Raw genomic sequence first — 25,576 nt, forward strand, 5'->3', positions numbered from 1 at the left:
TTCCAGCTATACTGCTACAAGGTCAGACGTAGGAAATCTTTCATACCACATGCAATAATTCTCAGCACTTAATACATAACAATGTATATGTCTGACAGACAGTCATCTCTATAATACTAACAACAACAACAACAATTATAGTCCTAAAGTTTTACTCAGGACCAAACCATGCTACCTTTGTGAATGTGACCTACAAGCATACTTTAACGGCTAAAATGAAGTGGCAAAACGTCCTGGCTTTATAATTATGAGCTACAAGCATACTCTGATGGGCAAAGTTAAGTGGCAAACCGTCATACCTCCTTACATTTGTGCTGGAATGACTCTGTGACAGCAGAAATGTGCATAAACTACTTACGGTAGGACGTTTTGCCAAAGTAGGACGTTTTGTCAGAACACCGGGCCTTAAAAATAGAGTTTAGTAAATGTGCAAAAGCTTAATTAAGCCTCTTAACATATGCACATAACATCAACAAACAAATGTGCAATTAATTATAGTCCTATTTTATTGTATATAGTCCCAGGAACAGCAAGATACTGCGCAGGACCCTCAACCTCCCAGGCGTCTGGTAGAGGACACGAGTTTGAACTATAGACCGCCCGCAGGGGCGAGAGAGGAATTTGTTATATGTAACCGTGAAACCCTTTCTTAAAGGTGGTCGATTTTTATCTTAAATAACTTTCAGTTTTAATTTGGAAGGCAAAACGGAACTATTTCCGGTATCCCCCCGCCCCCCACCGGGTAGTTTACCAGCAGGAATATTACCTGCGGTTACATTGACTCTCAGAATGCCAGTTAATGAAATTAAATTAAAATGGTCACAATACACACGCTCATAAACACTTAAAATGTATGTTTACCACTTTTCCAAGCGGCACCGCTCGTTTCTTTACATTCTCGCGTTCAGTGAATAAAACGCCACTAAAGAAGTTTGTTCCTTTGGAGACACCGTAACAGTTATCCACGCAGTTTCCGCCCAACAGGAAGTGAGCGGAGTCCAGCGAAAGTGTGAGTGAACTGTCAAAACAAACCAATAGCGACAAAATTATATCTTCACTCAGAGCGTCCGCACATCTAAAGAGGTCCCTTCACCACCATGGACAACATGCCTAACCCTCTGTGGTGTTTCCGTGAGCAGCAATCGGCAGAAATGTTCTTGGATGACGGGGTAGAGACGGTGACTTCTGTGGAGCAGGTAAGCACACGAGCGTTAGCTTTTCTTTTTTTATAAGGCAGTGTGGCTAATGCTAACGTGCGGCTCTCCAGTCTGGGTGTAAAAAAGTGCACAGAAACTCAGCTGCCATACACACAATGCGTTATATTGCTAAAATGTCGGCACTTTGATTGAAAAAGTAATCAGAAACTTGTTTGCGGGCATTAGTTCGCCGTGCTTTATCCATTTAGCCCATGGATGGCTAGCTTTGTTCCTTAATGAGATTAAGTTTGAATGTAGCTAGCTGCTAGCCAACTAATTAAAATAGTTAAGCCTGGGCATGACATAAAGTCTAACTTTGTCTTTAGTTTCTTCCCAATTAAAACATGATAGCAGGAGAGGGCTTTTATTTTGAAAAAACCTTATAAGACGTCAATTTCTGACAGCGTCTGAACATCTCTGCATCCTGGGCACTGTTCTTGAAAGTTACTCCACTGCAATCATTTTAGATCAGATCCAGTAACAGTTATCACTTCAGTCAAGGCACAAGTTAGAACTGCATTAATACAAAAGGAAACTAGGATTCAGACTGCCGTTTTTGCTCATTTCTAAAAAGTTCATCTGTCATTTTTTTTCGGGGGGTGCAAACATTATTGTTATGTACGTTTTTGCTATTTTCAATCCAGAAGAGATCTTTCTCTCGAGTCTGTGTGGGAAGGTGCGACAGCTGCTGCAGCATGCACACACATCTTAATCCAGGGTGTCAAAATCACTGTTTGTCTCTTACAGTGGGTATGCACAATTCAGTGATTTATCAATATTTTAGTACCTGAATTTGTTCATACTTTAGGAAAACATTTAAAAGTGCCAAGTGAACAAATGAAGACCTGGCTGTCTTAGGAAATGAGGTGGAAATGAGGTGGAAATGAGAGCAGTGATGGCGGATCAGGCAGATGAAGAAGAGGAGGAGAAAGATGCAATGAGAAAAAGATAATGAAAAGATACAGGTTACAGGTACACTGTTAAATGGTCATATATAGTTTAAAAGAACTATTATGATAGTTATGTTAGAGTTATGATGTAACTTATAAGATGTACTATTTATGTTTCTGGTCTCTGCAAACATACATAAAACTCAATCAGGTGGAATGACAGTGTCCATCTAGGTGCCTTGTTGCTTTTGCTAATTTTGCTGATTTTTACCCCTATTGATGACACCATACACTTAAAAAAACAGTACAATCAGAAATGTATGCATATTGTAGCATATCCCCATAGCAGGAAGAGTAGTGACTATTGGTGATGTCACAAGAAATTTCACACATTGCAAAGCCCTCAAGAGGGTCAAATTGGACCCTTTGGCTGGCTTTTTTCACCCACTTGTCATATGTTTTACATCCCTGGTCTAAATTAAGCTATACATGAACAAATAATGTCAAAAGTTACCCATTTTATTATGATAGAAGTTTTAAATATTCCTGGCTGCTAACATTGATAAAGTAGCTCACGCTCTTTCAGTCACTTTCCATAATATAGGTCATGTGTAAGGCACAAATACGAGGTTATATGTTTTGAATTGATTGAGTTGACAGTTTTGACCACAAAACACACATGAGCTGTTAATGTTCAGGGGTTTACACATCAATCGCACCTTTTCTGGATTTTGTGGCTGATGCTAGTCCAGATTTTTAAATAGGAAATAATCCTGTTTTCTGAAATGCCTAAAATATGTTTTTTTTCCCCTCAAAATAAGCTTCATAACAACCAATCACATGCTGCTTTTTTTCTCTTTTTTTTTTAGAAAAAGGTGGAGAAATCCATTCAAGAAGTCATGAGTGTTTACAAGCAAATACACAGCTTACCACAGTAAGTATCCGCAGTGTGTTGTAGAATACAATGGAGCAGAGTCTGTGAGCTTTTTCAGGCAGACAGCTCAGCCCACTACAGCCTGTGATGTGCCTCGTTCTCCACACTTCATATATCAAACACCACCTTCAGATTTGAATGTTTAATTAAACTGCAAATCCCCATCTCTCCCTCTGACATGTTAATGCTGATGCTGCCATGTGTTGCTGCCAACATTTTCAATCCCTAAACTGCACCAACATCTACCTGTAGGCTCCAGAATTTTAATCATCTCCCACTAATTTCTATGTTTATCCCGTTTGCGGGGAGTGATGAGCTCTCATTATAGAGATTTTGGATATCCGCTAAAGGAGGAGGGGGGTTGTTTCTCCTTTTGTCCAAGGGGAACAATTAACAATTTGAAGTCCTCCTTCACACTGCAGTACATTTTTAGAATCACACATTCCATCATACAAAATGAGGAAAGTAGATTACAGATGTAAGGATGTAGGTGATAAACACTGCCATCATTGATTGGCAATTTATTTGCCAATGGGCCGATAGCAGACAGTAAGGAAAACGTCGACCAATACCAATTTTCAGTGCATCCCAAAGTATTTTCACTATATGTGGGATTGTGTCATTTATGGGTAATGTTGATGTTTGAAAAAGGAGACGGGATGGGTTCTTTGGAGTTCCTTGTCAGGTGACTCTTTTGAAGCAGAAAAGTAGAATTGCCTTGTCTCTTTATAAAAATCTCAAAATCTTACTTTGTTGTTGTTGTTTTTTTTAAAGACTCAGACCTGGTTTCCTACATTGTTAAAGTCATTACCTGAAACCAGGACACTAAATTGGCCTGGTTATGACAGAAAAGTGTGCATTTTCAGACTCTTGCTGACAAGTAGGCCAGACGTTGTGTAGCCATAGCAATAATAATTACGTATTCATCAGTCACTCATAAAGGTGACTACATGAACAGCCATTATGAGGCATTTACAGGAACACCATTATTGGCCGTAGATGTTATTATGTTTTTTGTTTTTTTTACCCACAAACACCTGCTGTTTGTTTGCTATTAGAGAAGGCTGCACTGTGATGCACGATGGCTGTTATCTTAGCGGCGAGTAGATCTGCCCACGTAGTTTGCTTCTGCTATCAGCTGCCGTCGCTTCTCAATGAGGTGACTCATCTCATTTCTATGACAACTGCTAGATGTGAATGTCAGCGGTACTGCAACCAATGGAGAAATGCATTTTAGTACTACTAAAGAATCCGTGATATTCATCAGCTGAGGTCCTGCTTTTAGTGGTGATAATTGTTTTTTCAGCCTTGGCCGGGACTTGACCTCGAACAGGTGGGAGATTTAAAGTTTTTAGATACGCTTTTTAAAACATAGTTGCAAAGTGCTTTATAGGACATAATAAATGGATCATATGAAATATAAAAACAGTGAGTGATTTACAGGATGGGTAAAATGAAGTATTTAAGAATAAATAAAGGCGGAATGAGAACATTTTTATTATTAAAAATTACTTTCTGTAAGAATAAGTTTTGAGGAGGGATTTGAAAGTAGGGTCTTAACCCTCAGCGCCTCTGGTTAAGGGATCCACAGCTACAAGCTCTAACAGAAATGTCCTGATGGGGGTACGACAAAGCAAGTTTGGCAAGTTCTTTGAATTAGCTGGGTCGACAAAACCTATAATCAATGTCAGCAATCTGTAAAAATATCTTTTTGTTGTGCCTTCATTTTTTGTTCGGCTGTTTGTTTTTCTTTCCTTCATTAGTTTATTTCTTTAGATAATTTGCCTGTAATATTTTTTCTTTCTTTATGTGCTTTCTTTCTCTTTTAGTTCTTCTATTCTTTCTATCTAGTCTTTCTCTCCTTCTTTTATTCACTGTTTTTTTCCATAGCTTTTATTCTTTCATTAATTTCTTTTTCCTTCCGATCATTTGGTCATTCGTTTTCTTTTTCTTTTGCTCTATTTATTTATTTGTTTGGTCATTCATTTATTTCTTTAATTTGTTCTTCCCCCCTATCTTTTTAGTTGTATTTTTGTTTGTACATTTTGTATTTTGTTTTCTTTCGTTCACTAATTTTTGGTTTCGTTGTGTACACTTGCGTGTAGCCTGTCGAGCTCTCAGCATTTAAAAGGGTGGGTTGAACATATATTTGTGTGGTGGACAGACGAGGTTTTAGATGTGGAGCTCTGCTTCTGTCATGTAGTGATCTGTGACTCATTCTGTGTTGGTAGAAAGCGCATATTATAACAGGTGTAGCGAACACTGTGTGGAAAGGTCAAGCAGAGAATCAGAGTGGGTGGGTATCAGTTGTCATTGATGCAGATATATAGTCAGACTTATGTTTATGAAGAGCTGCAGACTGAATTTTCCTTCAAACATTTAAAGATTAACTATGCGGCTCCTTAGTTTCTGTCATTCTGTTATAGTGTTTTAAGGCATTCTTTCATTCATATGTTTATTTTTATTAGTTTTTGCCTTAATTTCCTATATATTATATATATGTCTACCTCAATTTAATTTGATGTTTATTCGGGATAAGAATACGATATGGACCAGTATCACATACCACAGCATTAATGGGTGGTTTGTGGTGCTGCTCCCTAGATAGTTTTAAGAGTTTTATGCATAAAAATCTATCGACAACAAATTAAAAAAACACAGTGCTGAAAAATATGATAGACATGATGACTTTCTTTTCTTTTTCTTTTTCTTTTTTTAGTTTCGTTGAGAAATACTTTAAAACTTGAAAGGCTAAGCTGATGTTTTGGTTTGCCTGGCTTTGGTTTCTTTTTTCTTTTTGTTCTTAATGAGGACAGGCCTCAAAGCTCTCCTAATAGAAAGTGAATAAAAAATAAGGAAGGAAATAAACAGAAGTCGCTAATTAGACTGCTGAGGATCTGAATATCTGAAACGAGTGAATAAATAATGCAGAGTTTGATCACAAACCCTTGCGTAGACGATCATTTTATTTGTGTTTCTCAGATTTTGGGCTACCTGGTGAATAATTAATTTTTGACACATAAATCAGTTCTTCTTTTTTTAAAATTTAAACTTACAAATGTTAGAAAAACAAGTGAATTGTGTGTCTAAGTTTTGAAATTATGAGTACTGACACTTTTCTGATTTTGTTTTTATTTATTTAAAAAAAAAAAAAATTTCCAAGTTGTTTGACATTTAACTTTTTGTCCCTCGTTTGTTTTTCAGGCCAACGTTGTTGCGGGAACAACACTACCAGTATCTCAAGAAGGGCTTACGTCATTTATCAGATGCTTATGAGGTAAAGTAAATTACTAATAAATAAAGAAAACACACACAAATTATGTGTTGTAGATATGTAGATGTAGTTTTATTTTTTCTTATAAACCTGTATTTCAATCAAAGTAGGCGTTGTATTTACACTCATCAGCCACTTTATTAGTTGTACTCCTTTTGCCTTCAGAGCTGAGCTGTTCAGTGCTGGAAACATTGCTCAGACGTTTTAGTCCATATTATGATGATAGCATCACACAATTGCTGCAGTTTTGTCCATCACACATCCATGATGAGAATCTCCTGTTCCCCTACAGCGCAAAGGTGCTCTATTGGATTGAGATCTGATGACTGTGGAGGCCATTTCAGTACAATCAGCTCGTTTTCATGTTTAAGAAAGCAGTTTGAGATTGTTTGAAGTTTGTGATCTGGTAAATTATCATGCTGTAAGCAGCCAGCAAAAATGTTCAGTAAGTGTTTATGCTCAGGTGGTCTTGGAAGGAAAAGCCTCTGGACTTCTTTAAGTTTCTTGAAGACGTTTCACCTCTCATTTGAGAAGCTTCTTCAGTGCTCAGAGCAACTGGTGGAGAGACCCAGATTTTTAAGCCCTGTTGGGAGTGTCCCTAAGAGGGTCGTGGAACCCCCACTGATCCTCTGCCTAATCACACGAGCCATGGTGTGAAAACTGGTCTGGGTCACAATCAGCCAAGTTTTCGGGTGAACTCATTGTGAGACCTTGCCCCACCCTATTATGTGACTTACTGTGGTCAAATGGCCCAAAGTGTGAGTGGGCGTTAAGGCGCCTGGGAAGGGATCTTGACACTGGATTTTAGATGGCAGACAGTTGGTGTCGTAAGCCACAACTTCTGCTCAAAGATGGTCATTCACAGTGGACATAGATGGCCTGTTTCACTCCTCTTTCAAACCATCTGTCCTCTCTGTCCAAAATGTGAACAGGTGCTCAGGTGGTATTAATTGAATCCCAGTGTGCCTACGCCACCACTACCAGCCCAAAGTGTTGATGCAATGCAGGATGGAAATGTCTCAGCAGAAGTTGAGACTCATCAGGCAATGTTTTAGTAATCTTCTGTTGTCCAGTTTTGGCGAGCCTTTTGGCGAGTGAATTGGAGCCTCATTTTTGGCAACCACTGTGGTCTTCTCCTGCTGTAGCCCATCTACTTCAAGAACCAGCTTGTTGTGTATTCAGAGATGCACTTCTGCTTACCTGCTATCAGCTCGAAGTAGTCTGGCCATTCTCCTCTGACATCAACGAGGCATTTCCACACAGAGAACTAGTACCGAGTGGATGTTTTTTATTTTTGCGACCATTCCCGGTAAATTGTAGAGAAGATTGTGTGTGAAAATTCCAGTCGATCAGCAGTTTCTCAAATACTCAGATCAGCTGGTCTGGCACAACCATTCCACATTCATTGTTTGAATGATTAGCTATTTGCATTAGCTATTTTGCAAATAGCTTTGTGTAACTAACAAAGTGGCTGGTGAGTGTGTGCTTAATATCGTGTGCTGAACAGTAGGACACCAACTCTCACTGCCTCTGGAAAAATGCCGAATTGTTATCCTCTGCTTTAAATAGAAATGCTGCAATTTTCAATTGGCCAAAAAAATATAGTTGTCTGCTTCTGGCAAAGTCACTGCTTTTTTTTAATCTTTTACTTTTTTAATGTGTGTGCTTTTTGTTACTCTAGCCAGAAGAGAGAAAAGCATTTGTGTTTCTCCTTTTCTTCAGCTCAGTACCTTCATTATTTCAGTGGCGTTTCCTTTGATCACACAAAAGCAGGCAGACAGCCAATTTGTGTAGTTAAGTGTACGCAGTGCTAAAGAGAACAAACTGAGTTTGAATTATATGTAATAAAATCAGCACAAAAAGCATCACACAACTAATATTTGCATCATAAATGGCAGACATAATCATAAAGTCCATTTACCAACTGCAGAAAATGAGTTTGTATGATGTTTCTGTGTGGCTCACTCCCATCATTTTCCTCCTCCTGCCCCTTGTGTGTCTGGCAGAGTTGTTTTTCTCTCATCTGTGCCTCTGACTGGCTGATCTCACAATCTCATTTATAGCTGTAATCGGTCATGTGATGCCCATTTGATTTTGTGTGTGTGTGTCTGTGCGAGTAGTGTCTGGATGCTAGCCAACCGTGGCTTTGCTTCTGGATTCTTCACAGTCTGGAGTTACTACAGGAGCCCATTCCTGCTGCCGTCACCTCAGAGTGAGTCACACACGACAACAGAGTGGAGCCAAATAATACCCGTGCACTGCCAACGAATTTTGTTATTTATTGCTTTTTGCATAGTTCTCATAATTATTGCAGTAAAGCAGGTTTGTTGAAGATGCCACCCACCAATACCCCACCGCCCTTTATTTATAAATATCCATAAATAGTAAATGTAGAAATATGATATAGTTGTGATATGCTAGCTTTACTTAACAGAGTTTTTTAGTGGATTTCATTTTCATTTATTTTTTTAAAGATTTCTACACAACATCCTTGATGACTGCATTTTTTTTTTGCTTTGCAGTTTTCTCTTTTGTATAGCAAAATCTAATATAACCACACACAACTTTCAGGTCCACCTCCTGGTAGCTAGGGAAGTGGTGTTTTTCTGTTATGGTTGATCATTGGTAGTTTGCAGACAGCTTGTAGACACATTACCGCCCCCTTCTGGTAGTAGTAGCAAACTCTTATGTTAAACTAGGCCCTAAAAAGGAGACGGTTTACAGTTTTGAGCAGGATAATCCTCCTTTCTGGCTCCAATAATGAACATAATGTAGTTTATCTTATTCCATATGATCTGAAATTACCGACCACCCTATAAGTACAGTGGTAAATGTCACAGAGTTAGGAACCTGAGGCTGTTTTCCCTCAGACTTCCTATAGAGGCCATTGAAAAAGAATGCAGGTTTAGGGCATCTGCTTCAGTTCTCAGACCCAGGGGCTATGCACGTTTGTATAATTGTACATATGAATAAACCCAAAATTTCAACATATTTTTCTAAAATGCTCCAGATGTGTTTAAACGTGTTATATTGCTTAAAACAAGTTAGAAGATCAGACTACATCTGTACAGAATACAGTTATACTAGCTCTTCCTATGTCTCAGGTTATACACAATAAAAAGAGATTATTAGCTCAATTAAAATGTCCTTTATACTTTATTCCTTACGCTACAGTCACACTGTGGCAAACAGCAGTTGGATACTGAGGCACAAACAAAATGAGTGTGAACTTGTGATTTTGTTGCCTTTGAAACGGTTGCTTTGAAAATGGGGACCAGGTCTGTGACCACTTGCGGTTATTTTTCTTCTTCAAAGCATCATCAAGATGGTGATGAAACAGCAATAAGATTGAGTTGGTCTGCTGTCAGTTTGTGATTGAAGTTGGCAGATACTTAAAATTCATTTGTAACTGTGACATATTGTAAACACTGCAATTCTGTTGCCATCTCCCTACAGAAAAATTCATATTAACTACTTCTAGCTCAGCGGTCCCCAACCCCCGGGCCTCGGACCGGTACCGGTCCGTGAGTCGTTTGGTACGGGGCCGCGAGAGTTGAGGCTCAGGTGTGAAATGTATGGTTCAGGGTTTTTATCGGTATTTTGTTATCGTTTTTATCGTTAACTCGGTTTTCCTGGGTCTTTTCACGTGTGTTATGAATAAATCTTCTTTTTTTCGGTACCGGTACTGGTTTCATTTTGTTGTATTTATCCGTGACGCCTTAAAGGCCGGTCCGTGAAAATACTGTCGGGCATAAACCGGTCCGTGGCGCAAAAAAGGTTGGGGACCGCTGGTCTAGCTGGAACCTCATAGATCTGGACCCAAAATTTCCCCCCAAAATAGTGATGTAGTTCCTGCAAGATGGCAGTTTAAGTGCTCAGCAACCTTATTTTTATATAACCAGAATGCAACCAGTTGGCAGCCAGTTCAGTCGAATCCCCGATTGCAAAGAGCCATGTCCATGTCACACATGGGATACACTCCTTGGTGCAGACTGACTCTGACTGACTGCAGCGTGTCAGGAATCTGACTGTTATGAATTGAAGGGGATCAAGTGCCAGCAGTGCGAGTCAGACTGCAATTGTTTGTAGACAGGTTTCTCCCACCGGGCGACCTATTCAAGAGCCTCGTGATCACAAGTGGCCCACCACAGGTTCAGGGTGTTGGACGCAGACATTATACTACATTACATGTACCAATGTTACTGTAAACTCCTCCTATCCTCTGGCTCCCTTCCTAAAACACAAGTCACCATTTTATAAAACAGAACCAGAAGTGGTAAGAGATGAAAGATGTTGATTAAATTACCATATAATGACCATTATTTTTTTTCCTGTCCAGCTGCAGCATTGGCCTGGGCTTTGCTGTTAAATCATCCCTTGTCCTTGTTTCCATAGCCAACTTCAAGAAGTTTAATTTATTCTCTGTAATAGAAAACTCGCAGTAATAAAAAGTTGGGGTGTTGATGTTTGAAGCAGTGAAATGAAGGTTTTTCCAAGAGTTATTATGCCTGATATGTGTGATTAAAAGTGATGACAACATTGTGCATGACTGGCAGGTGTACTTATAAGTGCTTTTTTTTTATGCTGACACGGCTTCAAACACTGTTGCTCTCACTGCCACCAAAATGTCATTTGATTAAATTACTGCCAGTCAAAGTAGCACTCTGCAAACCACGTAGCGAGTCGCCGTTCCAGGCTGCCAGCCCACGCTCTCATTATAACCGTGAGGCGTGCCAGCACACCGGCTGGCACTGCCCGGGCACCAACGTGATGGCTTTGTGCTCACACACACAAAAACACTGGCCCTGTTCAACGATCTATAACAATGCAACCTACAAGAGATTGCTTTCTCTGGTTTATGAAGTGTACACTGTTCTCAGGTCAGTGTTGGCACCAGACCGGTTGGCCAAAATTAAAGTGGGCTTCCCTTCCAACTCACTTGGCTCAAAGCACTCTTACAGTTTTATTATTTTTCTCCATGGCGGAGGATGAAGAGGACATTTGTGAGCGAAGCAGCGTGGTGCATGGAGGCTGGAAAGAAAGGGACCTGTGGTAGAGTTGGTCTATGCAGTATGACACGTCAGCTAAAGTGAAATAGCCCAGTGGAGCGTGTTTTATAGCCTTCCAACTTTCTGCCGGTCTGAGATAGAAAATAGGAGCTGTGATTATTTAGTAAATGGAAACTGTGTAGCGTGCAGAAAAAGTGGTTTGTTCAAGTCAGGTGAAATAATTAGCGTCAAACTTTTAAACAGAAAGAAAAGCTGCTATACGTACATACTTATACAGACTGGAATCTGTATTGTACAGGATTACTTGACCCTCAGATGACCAAGTGGAGTAATTTATGACGTATTTTTGTGCTTATCAGCCTCATACCACATCCTTTATCTATGAAAGATATTCTAAAAATGTGCTAATGCAAGTAATCATGGTTTCTAATCATTTCTATGCAAAAGCAACGTGATCGTCACCTTCATATCATTTTGATTGTCACATTGGGTATTTGATATCTGCAGCTGCTAACAGACCTTTCTACTGAAGGTTCTACTGTTAGCCTTGGTTTACGGCAAAACATTGCAATGCAGTGATTAGAAGCAGAAAACTGCAATAAGATTGAAGACTATAATGTTTAAAAAATACACTATCCATGCCACAGTAATGGGCCACTTACTGTTTTTAAAAAAAAAGCTATAAAGCATGTAGGAGAACTACACGGACAAATTACTGGTAGTAAATGTTTTTGTGATTAAAGATGTGTAACTGCAACATACGACATGGCTGTGATCCCCATTTCTTGACACCTCCTTGAATATTTGGTTCTAAAAATAGTATTTAGATATCAGCATTATTTTTATTTATTTATTTATTTTTAGAAATCGTGTCAATATCTTGTGTAACTCAAGGAAGTGAGCATCAAAACTCATTATCTGTGCAAACATACATTTCTGCAGATTGCCTAAACGTGCCAAAAATTGCGAACCCTTTGGGTGTTGACACAGATCTGAGGTAAATGGTAACTGTAACTTGCCGTCTTAATCAAACGAATAAATAAATAAATTATGTGTTTTACAAAAAAGCTGAAAAAAATAGTAAAACAGTGAATTTGAAAGTTGATTAAAAACAGTAATTATATTTTAGCATTATTGCTGCTGGATTAGCCTTTACAAACATTAATATGATTTTTGGCAATTACTGTTAATTTAGGGCAGTTGTGGGGTAAACCTTTGGGTGGTGGGCTAGTACATTTGTTCAAACTATCAATACAATTAATGAGTGTTTTATTGCTGCCATGCAATTTCAGCAATCCTGCATGTAAGAAAGAGTATGCTGGTGTTTGTAGTACATTCATGCAGTACCATTTGGCTGCTCTTTGTGGTTGTCAGTTTGTATATTAAATAAATAATGATATTATAACCTCTGTATCTTTGCTCTCCAGTGTGTGTCAGTTTCTGGCACGCTGTCAAAGCCCAACAGGGGGTTTTGCCGGGGGACCGGGGCAACACGCCCACCTTGCACCCACCTACGCTGCCGTCAACGCCCTCTGCATCATCGGCACAGATGAGGCCTATAATGTTATAGACAGGTATGATCACACAGTGTGCTGCTAGGGTGGTAAAATGACAACATGACAAACACAAAACAGCTTCCGTTAAAGCAGCTCAGTTTGTTTGAAATTAATATGTCAGACAACCCCTAATTTATGTGATGATATTTATTGGATTTCTTTTAGACTTGCATAGTTTATTACAGTGCTCTTATTGTATCTTGGATATTTATTTGTATTTTATAGGCTATTTAATATTGTGTCCACATGCCTGTGGGCTTTAGATTGGAATTAGCTTGCAGTTATCCTATGAGATGAATCTTTTTGTGCAGTTTGTTCTCTGACAAATAAAGATGAAACTAAACTGTGGCTGTGTAATTGAAATTCATAATTTACGCCTTTAAATTTGTTTGTGTAACTGAATTTCCCTCCTATGCTATAACCACTATAACACATTTTCTTACAGTTGGAGGGGGTTGTCGCAGCTACGGATCATGTTAATGTTATTTAACCAGCAGCTCATTATAAGACCATTTCGAAACACTGTTTACATGAGTTGTTTTTCTCCTAATTGACTCTGCGTGATGGAGAAAAGGTGACGCTTTGCGTGTTTACAGTCGAGCAGCGATTCCCGTTTCTTCGCAGCGACGCAGATTTAGACAGCGGGTGTTGACTTTGCATTAGTGCTTTATTAAATTTCCAGCAGCTACTCTTCCACCCCCTGCCCTCTCTCTCCTCTGTTTATTCTTCACTCCATCTACAGCGCCTCCTCCTCCTCCTCTTTACACCATGAACTCATCCTTGTTTCTAATCAACCCTTCTCCCCCTTCTGTTTTGACTTCCTCCAGGGAGAAGCTGCTAGATTTCTTGTGGTCAGTGAAGCAGCCAGATGGCTCCTTTGTGATGCACGTCGGTGGAGAGGTGGATGTCAGGTGAGGCCCCAGAAGATAAATTCTGATTCCTCTATCCTTGTGTTTTTCTGTAGGTTTTTATTTTTTAGAATTTGCTTTTCATCACATAAGAAAATTTATATCGTTAACTACATCTTTGATGACTGCTTGGACACCAAACATCTTTGGTGTCCATACTGTGTTGATCACAGTAAAGGGGTCATTTTTGAAGGCTAATTTCTCCTTAAGCACACTCTGCTTTGTATTTATATTCTCCTGTGTTTTCTTTTAGTGTTGATAACAGGGGAAATAATGAGAAATGCCCACATCTCTTTTACATAATAGTGGATTTATCTCATTTCGGATGTGTGTGTGTGCTTTTTCCTCTTTGAGGCTGTTATGTGGGGCTTTTTGTTATGTTTTTGTTTTGTTCTTTGAGGTTCAGTTTCCTTTGAACAAAGAACTTCAGAAGGTACTTTTTCATTCTCAGAGGAGCCTGATATCTGTTTCCAACCAATTAGCATCAAGGTGCCGTTATGTATTACTAAAACTGTCTTTCTCTTAGGCAGGTTTTGCTATTCAGTTTTTGATAAACCATTTTGTGTCACATTTTTCTAAACTGTCAACAAAGTTATCCTTATTTTGAAAGTTTTTTTTAGGGGTTGTAATTACAGGATTTTCTGATTTGATGTTAGTGTAAGTGTGGTGATATACAGTGTTATGCAAAGATTTAGTTGCCTTATTCGTGTTTTCACTGTTTTTGCTAGAAGTCTGATATAGCTTAGCTTTTAAAAAAAAACACACATTCAATTTAATTACCACGAACAAGTCTGGCTGCTGTCACTGTTCACGAGCAGCACTAAATGTATTTTCCAGATGAAAGTACTCCAACAAAAAGTGGCTTATACATTCTAGGGGAACTTTTTATTAGGTACAGCTTGCCAGTTCCAGGTTGGATCCTGTTTTGCCTTTTTTGTTTCATAGATTCAACAAGATGCTGGAAACATTTTCCATAGATTCTGGTCCATATTAACGTGATAACATCACATAGTTGCTCCAGATTTGTTTTGTTTCGACATCTTAACAGGAAAAAAAGTAACTTGTCTTTCTACAAACCTGGTTTAAGGTTTTTCCCAGCACACATAAGCACATCGGTTCATCGTGTTATCATATTTGAAAGAAATTGAAATCAAATAAACCCCAATTATTAAAACAGTCTTTCTTTCTAGTTATTTAGTTAACATAGTTTTGTGAACCCACATGAACTATAGCCAAGGTGTTCATCATAAAGATAGAAGATTATTTATATAACACTTTTTGAGTTTTTGGACGATCTCTGCAACCAAATAAGGAGTTTTATGCATGTCTGATACCTGAGCTTTTCAAGTGATTTATTGACAATATCAAAGATTTAAAAAACACCTTTCTTGAATTCTAGTTTAGTTATGATTCCTTGCAGTCTCAACATTGCAGGGAAACAAAATATGTAACAGTCAAAATGACTGTGACTGAACAGCAGGGGAACATAAATGGCAAACTGGATGTTTGTTTGGTCTGCTGGCAGCCTAAAACACAGTATGATGATGTTTAGCGAGAGCTTCCTGCTCCCTCTCAACTTTATCGTGATCTTTATCAGCCTGATTTGTTTTTTCTGCTTTTTTAGGAGTGCATACTGTGCAGCTTCGGTAGCATCGCTCACAAACATCCTCACACCTAAACTGTTTGAAAACACAACCAACTGGATTCTCAGGTACAACAACCGACCACAGCACTCTGAGTAAATTATTAAAGAGCATTTTTGTCCTGCTTTTTTTACATAATCCAGTGTATGGGTTTTTTTGTTTTTTAACTACATGGTTTTCTGATTTCTAGCTGTCAGAACTGGGAGGGTGGTTTAAGTGGAGTACCGGGTTTGGAGGCACACGGCGGTTACACGTTCTGTGGTACAGCCGCCCTTGTCATCCTGGGCAAAGAACACATGCTGGATCTGAAAGCCTTGCTGGTGAGCACATCCTCCCTCCCCGCCTTTTCCTCTCTATTGTAACCTCAAATGCTCAGTCTGTGTCCCAACAGCAGAAAAAGATGCTATCATTGTCAGTCACAACAGGGGCTTTGTGCTAAAGTTTTATCGCTTTCAAAGTTGGGTGCTCAGTTCTGTGACGAAGCAAGTACAAAATGTCATTAAAAATCAAATACAATGTTGCAACTCACAACAAAATTTCATCTTCTGAAAAATGTGGAGAAATCTCTCTATGTCAGTCTTTCCTTCTCCTATTCGACAAACATTAATCTGATCCACTTATTGTTAAGCTTTTCTCATACTTACTATCTTTGTGATGATATTTACTGACTTTAATGCATCCACAGGCCTCTAATTCCCAAGTTAATCATTCACAAAAAGTGCCAAACGTCAGGTGCTGGTTTAGCTCAGTAGTTGAGCAGGCAAGCAGATAATGCAAGACCAAATGCAGCAGGCTGGGTTTGACTCTTTTGTTGGGCATCTTTCCTGTCTGCTCTTTACTGAAAACTATCTAATAAAGGTGAGAAAAACCCAAAATTAGTCACTCAGGAACTGTCCTTGCATACATCTTTACACTACATGTTACTTTTATTGTGCACAATCGCACGTCGCAGTAATGCAAACTTCATCATGAAGTACTAAAAGGAAATAAGTATTCAGTGACTTCAAGCAACAAAATAACCACAGATTACATGAAGTGAGCGGGTCCCAAGTTAAAGAGTGAATGTTACTGCTGTTTGCTAAAAGAGGAGGCCTGAATTTATTGATGTCACCTAGGCAGAGCAGCCTAGAAATGTTTAGCTTTTAAAAAATTCCTTATTCTGATAGTTTGATTATGTTTGGTTTCTGTGATAAATTACTCATAATTTGTTTGAAGCAGTTTCCAGGAAAACTGCAACCTGCTCTTTCTTCACAGACTCGTTTAAACTGGCACAATTACACAAACGCATTCGCCGAGTCCTTGTAGCTGTCCTCTTTACACAGGAGTAACTTAATAATGACCTGCATGTGAGCTGTTTAGGAGACATCTGTAAACTGGAGCTATGAAAAACACGGGTTACACTCTTCCTGAATCTACTAAAACTGCCGATGTTCCTTTTATGACTTCTTTACGTTGTTTAGCTGCACCATAATGTGCTTCCGTGTATTCAATCACTCTTTCTGTACTGTGGAATAAACATCTGTGCATGTAGTTACTCTCGGAGCACTCTGGAGGTTTACATTAGTTTTTGTTTTGCAACTGTTGGGATGCTTTGTTTCTCCCCTCAGGGAAATCTCATTTCCCTTCTTCCTTAGTAGTAAAAGGTTAGGAGCAGCTGCCCTTTAGCTTTGATGCAGGTCGAGCTTTTGAGTCATGCTCAGGGAAGCTGCAGTGGGGCAGATGCTCGCTGACACAAAGCTTGAGGTCATCCTGAGAAGATAAAATGATAAGGCTGTAACCAGAAGGCCAGTCTGCAGCAGTTTTTTATATTTTATTGAGCTCATAAAACACTTGATGTCATCATCCCTTAGCTTTTATTCAAATACTGTGTGATCACATTTGCATGTAACTGTGAAGTAAACCTGTTTCCACACCTGCGTGCACTAAAGTCCCTCTACCTTTAAACAACGTTAGTTATTTTCACCCAACACCCAGCTCAAGTGGCAGGTCAACAGAGCGCGCTCTCTAAGGTGTTGTGTGTCACTGTCCGTCCCTCAGAGACGCCCGGCATATGGCTCTGACTGAAGGCGGCGGGTTAGCAAAGGTTGTAAGTTGAAACCAGGTGGAGAATATCAAAAGCAGCGAGACTCGCTCGCTGCACAACTCGAGTCATAACCTAAAAATTGTATGTGAGAGAATGCATAAATCATTAACGCTGAGATACATAGATAATTCACAATGAACAACTTTCATATTTACGTGGTGTCATTGTTTATTTTCACGGGGATCTATTAATGATCTTGTGATGATCATAGTCCAGATTCTCATTAGGAATTCATTAAATCCGTGAACAACCAGGCAAATATACTCATTTTACCGCAAGCCGCGTTGTTTCTTTGCCTTGCATTTTTCTTTCTTTGGTAAAGGCGGCCACTTCTCACATGATTAAGACATTTAAAACCTTTTGAAGGTGCACTAATTAAAATTTGCCTCTGTGGCACGCAAACACCCATTAGTTCCCTCATCCAAATTTGGATGACTACATATGTGGCCAGTCTCTAACCTTTAAAAGAGAGAGGTGGGGAGCTTGTTCATTCAGGTGACTCTCCTCCAGTATCTCTTGGGTGACTCTGAGGTGAGGTGTTCCAACATGTCCTAAGGGGGGGGGCAGAGCAGACCCAGGACATGCTGGGGAGATTACATCTCTCAGCTGGAATGCCTTGGTGTCCATGCAGAAGAACCGGTGGAGTGGGTTGACTTTGTTTAGGCTGCTCCCCCAATAACCTAGCCATTGATCAGCAGCTTTTGTGTTACATGGCCTGGGTATTTTCACATTATTAACTCTTTCGCCCACGGACACTCACTAGGACTAACCCTTGTTTCTCTTTTCTTAACTGAGCAGTTTCTATTATATTTCAGGGCTGCTACCAGAACAAAATGACAGTTTTTTTTGTGTGTGTGCACCAAGTTGAGAGCAAATTTGGTCCAAAGAGCACTTCAAATAAAAATGTGTTGCAGTTTAGTTTCATCTGGTGTAGAAACATGTAGAGGTACAAATGGAGGCTGGAAATGTTACAGGCGTCACTGCTTCTGTTACCTCTTGAAGGCTCTGGCTGCTGGGCTGGGTACAGGACACACTCACTCTGTGAGCTTTGTAAGCACCTGCAAAGCCAGCGTGCTAACACAAAGTTCAATTTTGCGTTAGCTAGAGTGGATCGTTTTCTGGCCTGGGTGTACTTTGTGCTTCACTGTTACGTTCTTGTCCTTTTGTGCAATAAAAATGACAGTTATGTAATCTCCACTCCTCAAAAAAGTGCAGGCTGCTCAACTATTATTTTCTGCTCCATCAACATGAACGCCAGCTGCTTGTAGCACAAGTGCACAGAAAAGGGGACACATCATGATGTTCTTTTTCTTAGTCTGCTCTTGCTGGTTATTAAAGAACACAAATGATATTCCTACAAATTCCTTAACTTATGCAATGCACATCATAAATCAAATACATTGTGATAATTTGATGCTCTATGTAAACAGCAGAATTTTCAGAGCCATTTTAACGCTCTCCACCACTGCAGCAAATCAAAGTTCAATATATATATTTTTTTTATCTCAGCGTCCAGATGCAGTGAAATTAAAGCTAAAGCAGTAGCATGTTTGAAGCATCTATGGTACCCTGTGACTTAATGAGGAATTATGTGAAAAATAAATAACAGAAAATATGAATTGAAGGAAATTTGCACAAAACACACATACTCACTATCAAATTTAGGTGGATACTCCAACGTTAATTTACTGATCACCGGTGCACATATCACTGTCTGTGTTGTGAGATAAAATGCAATAATTTTCCATACAGCTTAATAAAGTTTAATATGAGACATTAAATAATTTCAAATACTTCTTTCCCACGTTTGCTTCGTAGCAACTGATGTGCAGTAGTTTAATACACATATTGATTAACCCCCACCCCTTCTTCCAGAGTGGAGCTGGTATTAACTCCAATATCCCATAATTATTCAGTCCTATTGGACTGGATTGTACCAGTTGGCAATTTCCATGGCAGCAGTTTTCTAAATCGTTCCTATTCTGAAAAATATCAGGTCCCGTCTGGTCCGCTCCTGCCTCCTGTCTCGTCTTACCCTGTGAGGTTTTCAGCTGTTGGTATACATGCGATTCCACTCAGAGCTAAAGGGACACAAACACATGCAGTACATTCAAATTCAAATTCAAATTTTATTTGTCACACACACACAACCATACACAGTATGACATGGGGGTGAAATGCTTGTAGCTGTACAATGCCCGACCATTAAATGACAGAAGAAAAGTTTTACAATATTTACAATTTACAGTTTACTACAGAATTTACAAATTAACTTAGGAATTTACAGTAAAGAATGTGCAAATAGCAGAAGAGATTATAAAGATTATAGGAATTATAGGATTATAGGAAATGTGTGGTGGTGACGTGTGTGAGAGTCCAGTCTTTAAGTGAAGTGTTTGGGAGAGTCCAGTCCTACACCTGGTTCAGGGCCCGAATAGCCTGGGGGAAGAAGCTCCTCCTCATTCTCTCTGTTTTGGCCTTAAGGGAGCGGAAGCGCTTCCCAGACCTCAACAGTGAGAAGAGTCCATTGTTGGGATGGGAGAGGTCCATCATAATCTTCCTAGCTTTGGACTTGCACCGCTTGGTGTAGATGGACAGCAGGTCAGGGAGCTCTGATTGATGCGTTCGGCTGAGCGCACCACCCTTTGCAGATCTCGTCTGTCCTGCTTGGTGCTGTTCCCAAACCAGGTGCAGATGTTTGCCGTCAGGACGCTCTCAATGGTGCAGGAGTAGAAGTTCTTGAGTTCTACATGCTTTGTTTGTTAATTCAGCGTATTTAAATGTGTGTTTGTCACCTTTCCTCCTCAGCGTTGGGTGGTCAGCAGGCAGATGCGATTTGAAGGAGGTTTCCAAGGCCGCTGCAATAAACTAGTGGACGGCTGCTACTCTTTCTGGCAAGCTGGACTCCTGCCTTTACTCCACAGAGCCTTATACAAAGAAGGTGCCTTTACATTTTGACCCTAAACTCTTAAAACAGTTCGAAATGGAAAGGTCTCATCACCGTAGCATCAAGCGGCACAAGGAAAACCAATTTAGCAAAGCGTGATTTTTGGTCAGAATTATTTGAAATGATAATATCAGCAAGTCTCCACTGACTTCAGCTGATCTGAATGAATGTCAGTGCAACAAAGATAGAATATTTTTCCAGTTTTAGTCGTTTTTCACCCAAAACTCTTTGAATAGTGAGTGATAGATTTATCAGTGTCAAAATCTTGAGGTTTGTCGTGAAGCAGTCCTTCGTTCTAAAATGTAAATCAGAAAATTAGAGAATATGTGGTTAGGAGGTCATTTTTCTTTAGATTTTGACTATAATTTGTATTGTTATTCTGTGGGGGGTTTTAAAATGTTAAAACTGGAAATAGCCAGGTGTTCACATTTTCATGTTGAAAATGAAGTCTGAATTTTCTGTGGGATCATCCTGGTTTTTTTTTGTTGGGTTTTTTTTTTTTTTTCCCCTCTTGTGACTGACCTGTGTGTTTGCTCAGGAGAGTCAGAGCTGAGTCAGCAGCGGTGGATGTTTGAGCAGCAGGCCTTGCAGGAGTACATCCTCCTGTGCTGTCAAAACCCAACAGGAGGCCTTCTGGATAAGCCTGGCAAGTCAGTACCACACCATCTGAGCACACACACACACACTACATATTTGTACAGCTTTACTCATGCGTAGCGTTTTTACATCACTGCCCTGTTTTATTGTCTTGGTATGTCCAGGTCCAGAGATTTTTACCACACATGTTACTGCCTCAGCGGCCTCTCCATAGCACAGCACTTTGGGAACATGGACAACCATTACGAGGTGATCCTCGGCAAGGAGGAGAATAGATTGGTGAGAATGAAAGATATACATTATATGAAACTTTGACAAATGTTGGGTGTAATAAATATTTTACATAGAGGACATGTTACTTGTTGGGGAGTGGAGTCAGAAGCTGGTCTTTACATTCAGTTAAAACATGTCATCCTAAATGAGCTGTTCTACAGTTCTAACTCTACCTTCCTGTTTCGCTCAGAGTTAGATTAGATAATCAGTGCACACTCATGTGTCTGACCCGCCTTGGCTTTCTGAATAACTCTGTGAGGTCTCAGTCATCATTAGTGGAGACCCTGAAGGGGATGGTTGAGAAACACACGGATGTACGTTGCTCTTGCTAAGAGCTTTGCATCCATCGTTATTTGGCGGTCATCCTAGACCTAGAACAAGAATTACCCGAATGTCATCCCTTCCCCTGTTCCTGGACTTGTAAGCACCGACCGCATATATGAGAGCAGGTAAACGTATAGCAAATCAGTCTGCAAGAGTGGGAGCTATACTCTTGGATACTGTCCAGGACTGGAAGATGCAGGCTGACTTGGATCAGAAGCTCAGTTTTCCACCAGAGATCCCAGCACCTGCTCGTAGGCCGGGCCAAATCTCGTGGAACAAACGGTACCATTAAAGAATGCGGTGGGTGAAGCGCACGAACAGAAAAAGCTGAAATAGAATGAAATAGCAGCTGAAGCTGAAGAGAGCAACGAATGTACAAGCTGCTCCATTTAGAGTTGGGATGCAGGGCATTTGTAGTGACATCAACAACAAGGCTCCCAAAGAGCACAGAGGTTTGAGAACAGGCTTTCTGATAAGCCATCAATTCACTGTCAGTTTGGAAAACGGACTCAAGTGGGACCGCAGGATGTCCAGCATAAGTGGTAAAAGCAGAGCAGCCATGAGAAACCGCATGTGGAGCTAGTGCATAATAATGCCTCAGCAGATGAGTCCATGCGATCATAATAAACCGCTGGGGTCGCAGGCCTCCTGGTCACCGTTTGATCTCAAGTTTTCTGTCATTCAGACTGTAGCAGACCCACTGACAGGACACTGTGGAACATGTTTGACAGAAACACATATTAAAGCATTCACAGGTTTTACAGAAAAGGTGCTTTTCCAAAGGCTGTTATGTTAGGGCGGAGTCCTCACCGAGTTACACTAATTAACTCCTGAGCAGTTTAAAGAGATTAACATTACTGTTAATTGTTTCAAGTCTGAAATGGTAGCTAACGACATATGTAGATTTTTGATGGCATTATTCATTCCTAAAGGTCTGTGTCAGTCTCGGCTGAAAACTCTGCATTAAATTAGGTGGTTTCATTTAAAATAAAACAATGTTTTAGGACCTTTTTGCATCAAAAACTGAAATACCAACAATAGAGCTCAAATATTATGTATGTATACAGGTTTTTATATCATGTCACGCAGTTGCAAACACAAGCGGCTCTTCATGAGTAGATGAGAACTAACTGTGCACAGTGACACGGCTGCTTGCAGAGATAATCGCTCATACGGGAAACTGCTTAAGAAGGTTGGCAATTTTTATTTTTATTTTTTATAACCAGGACATGATTTCTGCACTACATTTTATATGTATTTTATTTTTGTTTTTTCTTTCTTTTTGGGCAGTTTTTGGTTTATAATCCCATTATTTTCAAGAGAAGTTGCACATTTTTCTGCAGCCAGTATCTCTAAAACTGGGAAACTTAAATATTCTTGCTTTAGCTATTGAAGCTAACAGTATAATTGTCTCTTTAAGGGTAACTGCTGCTTCTTTTTTTCTTGTTTTTTTGCACCCTTTCATTTCATCACCATGCAGTAAATAATTAAAGTACTGGTTTTCTTTTATCAGCCATGGTTTAATCTGCACGCACCTGCATAAAGAGTCAAAAACGCCTCAAAGGTGTTCCCGTGCTGACTATTGAGTGCAGTGCAGTCAGGTTTAATATGAGCGAGCTATAAAATGAGAAGCTCTGAAAGATGCTCTACAATAAGTGGGGTTTATAAAAAAGAAAAAAAAATTGAAGCTACTGAAATGACACGTGTGGTTGCACGTAAAGGCCGCGGCAGTTGGTTTTGGTTTTGTTTTCCTGTTTGCTGTTGCATTACTGGCACTGACAGCTGTTTACAGCAAGTCTTCCCCTTGCACATGCATATGCATATCGGCTCGTAGGTTAAAACAGCAGCCAGGTTCAAACTGTATCCCTAAAGTGCCTGAGCTATGGTGTTTTCAGCTCAAAGTGTAGTGGGTTTCTTTGTGGTGTGCAATTCTCAGATAAATCAATAAAACAGTCTCGGTGGATGGTGGCAGCTTCCTGTGATGAAAATGTTAAAACTGCATCATAATAGTGAAACTGCAGTTCCACCCACTAATGGGATATAATGGGATATAATAAGAAAAAAAATACATACTGCGACAAACGAAATATCTCGCAAATCTTTTGTTTTCTTCTTCTGACCAATTAGGCACCAACTCATCCAGTTTACAACATCTGTCCAGAGAAGGTGGCTCAGGCCCTGCAGCACTTTCTCCGGATGCCCGTTCCCGAGGTCAGCAGGCAGCCGGGAGGCTCCGGTGAAGACAGACCGTCAGATGCTGCTGCTGCTGCCTCCTCATCAGCTGACCTTCAGTCCTAGTTGGTCCTCAGCAGTAACGTCACTGTGCGTTTTTAAAAAAAAACAAAACAAAATAACAAAAATCAGCCAACTCTGGGGATCGCCCCTGAGCCGGGAAGCTGTTGTCAGGTATTTTGTGGACAAGCGGGATAGTTGACCCTTGCTGCAGACCAGTGCTGAATTTTGCCCCAAATAAAGGTCAACGGTTTTGCAAGGGCAGCCTCACATTCAGTTGAATATGTTTTATTTTTATTTTTTTTGCTTGCATTGTCTGTTTTCATTCTCTGAAATAAAGGTGGAACTTTATAAGGTTTCAGTAGGTTAATAAAACTTGTTAGAGCTTTTCTCATGATGGTGTTAGGGTGCTGAGGGGGTCGGTCAGGTGTTTTTTCTGAGTTTGTATGTTATACACGTATTATATTCACTGGCCAGTTCATTAGGTACACCAGTTCCACTGCTTTTGTAAAGCAACCAACAATAGGGCAGCAACTTGGTGTATTTACACACACAGGCATGGTCAAAACAACCTCCTGAAATTCAAACTGTGCTTTTTTTTATGCCACATACTATTCTGTCTATCCCTTTGTGACCACACTTGTATGGTGTATCTACTGTGTCACACATCCGAAATCATCCCGAACTGGTTTCGTGAATGTAACGGGTTCACTGTACTCAAATGGCGTCCGCAGAGCTCAATCCAGCAGAGCACCTTTGGGATGTGTTTGAACAAGCGATTTGCATCGTAGATGTGCGGCCAACCAATGTGCAGCACCTGTTTGATGCTATCATGTCAATATGGGCAAGAGTCACATGTTAGATGTTTCCACCAACTTGTTAGAGGAGGATCTAACTTGGTACTAGTGTACTTAACAAAGTGGCTGGCGAGTGTATAATCGCACTCTGTGTAATTTCCCTTTAACTTGAAGCTCAGCAAAACAGGATTAAAATTAAATTAAAAGGTAGCAAACTGTGTCGAGTCCATGATTACAGGACAAATGGGGACAAAGTACTAAGACAGCTACTTAACTCTTTCCCCCATAAAGATCACATTTTATGACCTCCTTTGTACCCTTAATGATGACTTGACACCTCAGTGTGTAACAATAAAGATGCGGTTTGATGACCATTAGGATATTTTCCAGGTTTTCAGATGACAGCTAGATGATGCAGACCCAGTCATTTTGTCCTATAAGCAGGCCTGAAGTATGAAAGACGCTCAGTTCAGGGAAGAGCATCAAGGGTTACTGCTAGTAGGCTTTCAAAAGGGTAAAGCGTTATTGTAGATCTTAAAAGGTTTACGTTTGAGGTCATTTTAGACTTTACAAAAGACAGAATAAATCTATACAAAATCCGATTTAGTTTTTCTCATCTCAGTAGTTGCACCCTCCTATTTTAGAAACTGGAGCTTTTGGACATTTGCCAAATGATTTATTGCATCAGCTTTATAAAGGCAGCGTGTCTAGGCTCATTCCATGCAAACATGTTATTTACAGTAATGGGAATGGCAGTTACAGGTGGATACTGGGGAAGGGAGACTCGGCGCTTGAATAGGTCATCAAATTGGTACATGTGTGCAACTCAGGGCAAAGAACATGACATATTAAAGCAATTAAAATATTTCCGATGCTTGTAGACTTTTCTAAAATCCAGAGAGTGGTTAAACCG

At 39.8% G+C, this 25,576-nt stretch overlaps 1 protein-coding gene across 1 annotated transcript; it reads left to right on the top strand.

Annotated features, from left to right (window-relative positions):
* Nucleotides 1-989: 989 nt before the first annotated feature.
* fntb (farnesyltransferase, CAAX box, subunit beta) lies at nucleotides 990-24,205 on the top strand. The gene is made up of 12 exons (XM_085372708.1): nucleotides 990-1,196; nucleotides 2,956-3,020; nucleotides 6,225-6,297; nucleotides 8,415-8,506; nucleotides 12,731-12,877; nucleotides 13,687-13,770; nucleotides 15,392-15,478; nucleotides 15,601-15,730; nucleotides 20,302-20,434; nucleotides 20,979-21,090; nucleotides 21,202-21,316; nucleotides 23,762-24,205. Exons 1-12 carry the CDS (start codon nucleotides 1,098-1,100, stop codon nucleotides 23,930-23,932), a joined length of 1,308 nt encoding a protein of 435 aa, XP_085228834.1. The 5' UTR covers nucleotides 990-1,097; the 3' UTR covers nucleotides 23,933-24,205.
* The last annotated feature ends 1,371 nt before the right edge of the window (nucleotides 24,206-25,576 follow it).

Source organism: Diplotaxodon limnothrissa, linkage group LG15, assembly GCF_057381915.1.
Source record: "Diplotaxodon limnothrissa isolate DT_005_m linkage group LG15, D_limnothrissa_male_GT1.1, whole genome shotgun sequence".
Taxonomy (NCBI): Eukaryota; Metazoa; Chordata; class Actinopteri; order Cichliformes; family Cichlidae; genus Diplotaxodon; species Diplotaxodon limnothrissa.

Excerpts from the sequence above, each read along its gene's own strand:
- fntb (XM_085372708.1), top strand. The coding sequence starts at position 1,098 with ATGGACAACATGCCTAACCCTCTGTGGTGTTTCCGTGAGCAGCAATCG. Across the intron at positions 8,507-12,730 it reads CCTGCTGCCGTCACCTCAGA|TGTGTGTCAGTTTCTGGCAC; the intron begins GTGAGTCACACA and ends TTTGCTCTCCAG. Across the intron at positions 12,878-13,686 it reads GCCTATAATGTTATAGACAG|GGAGAAGCTGCTAGATTTCT; the intron begins GTATGATCACAC and ends GACTTCCTCCAG.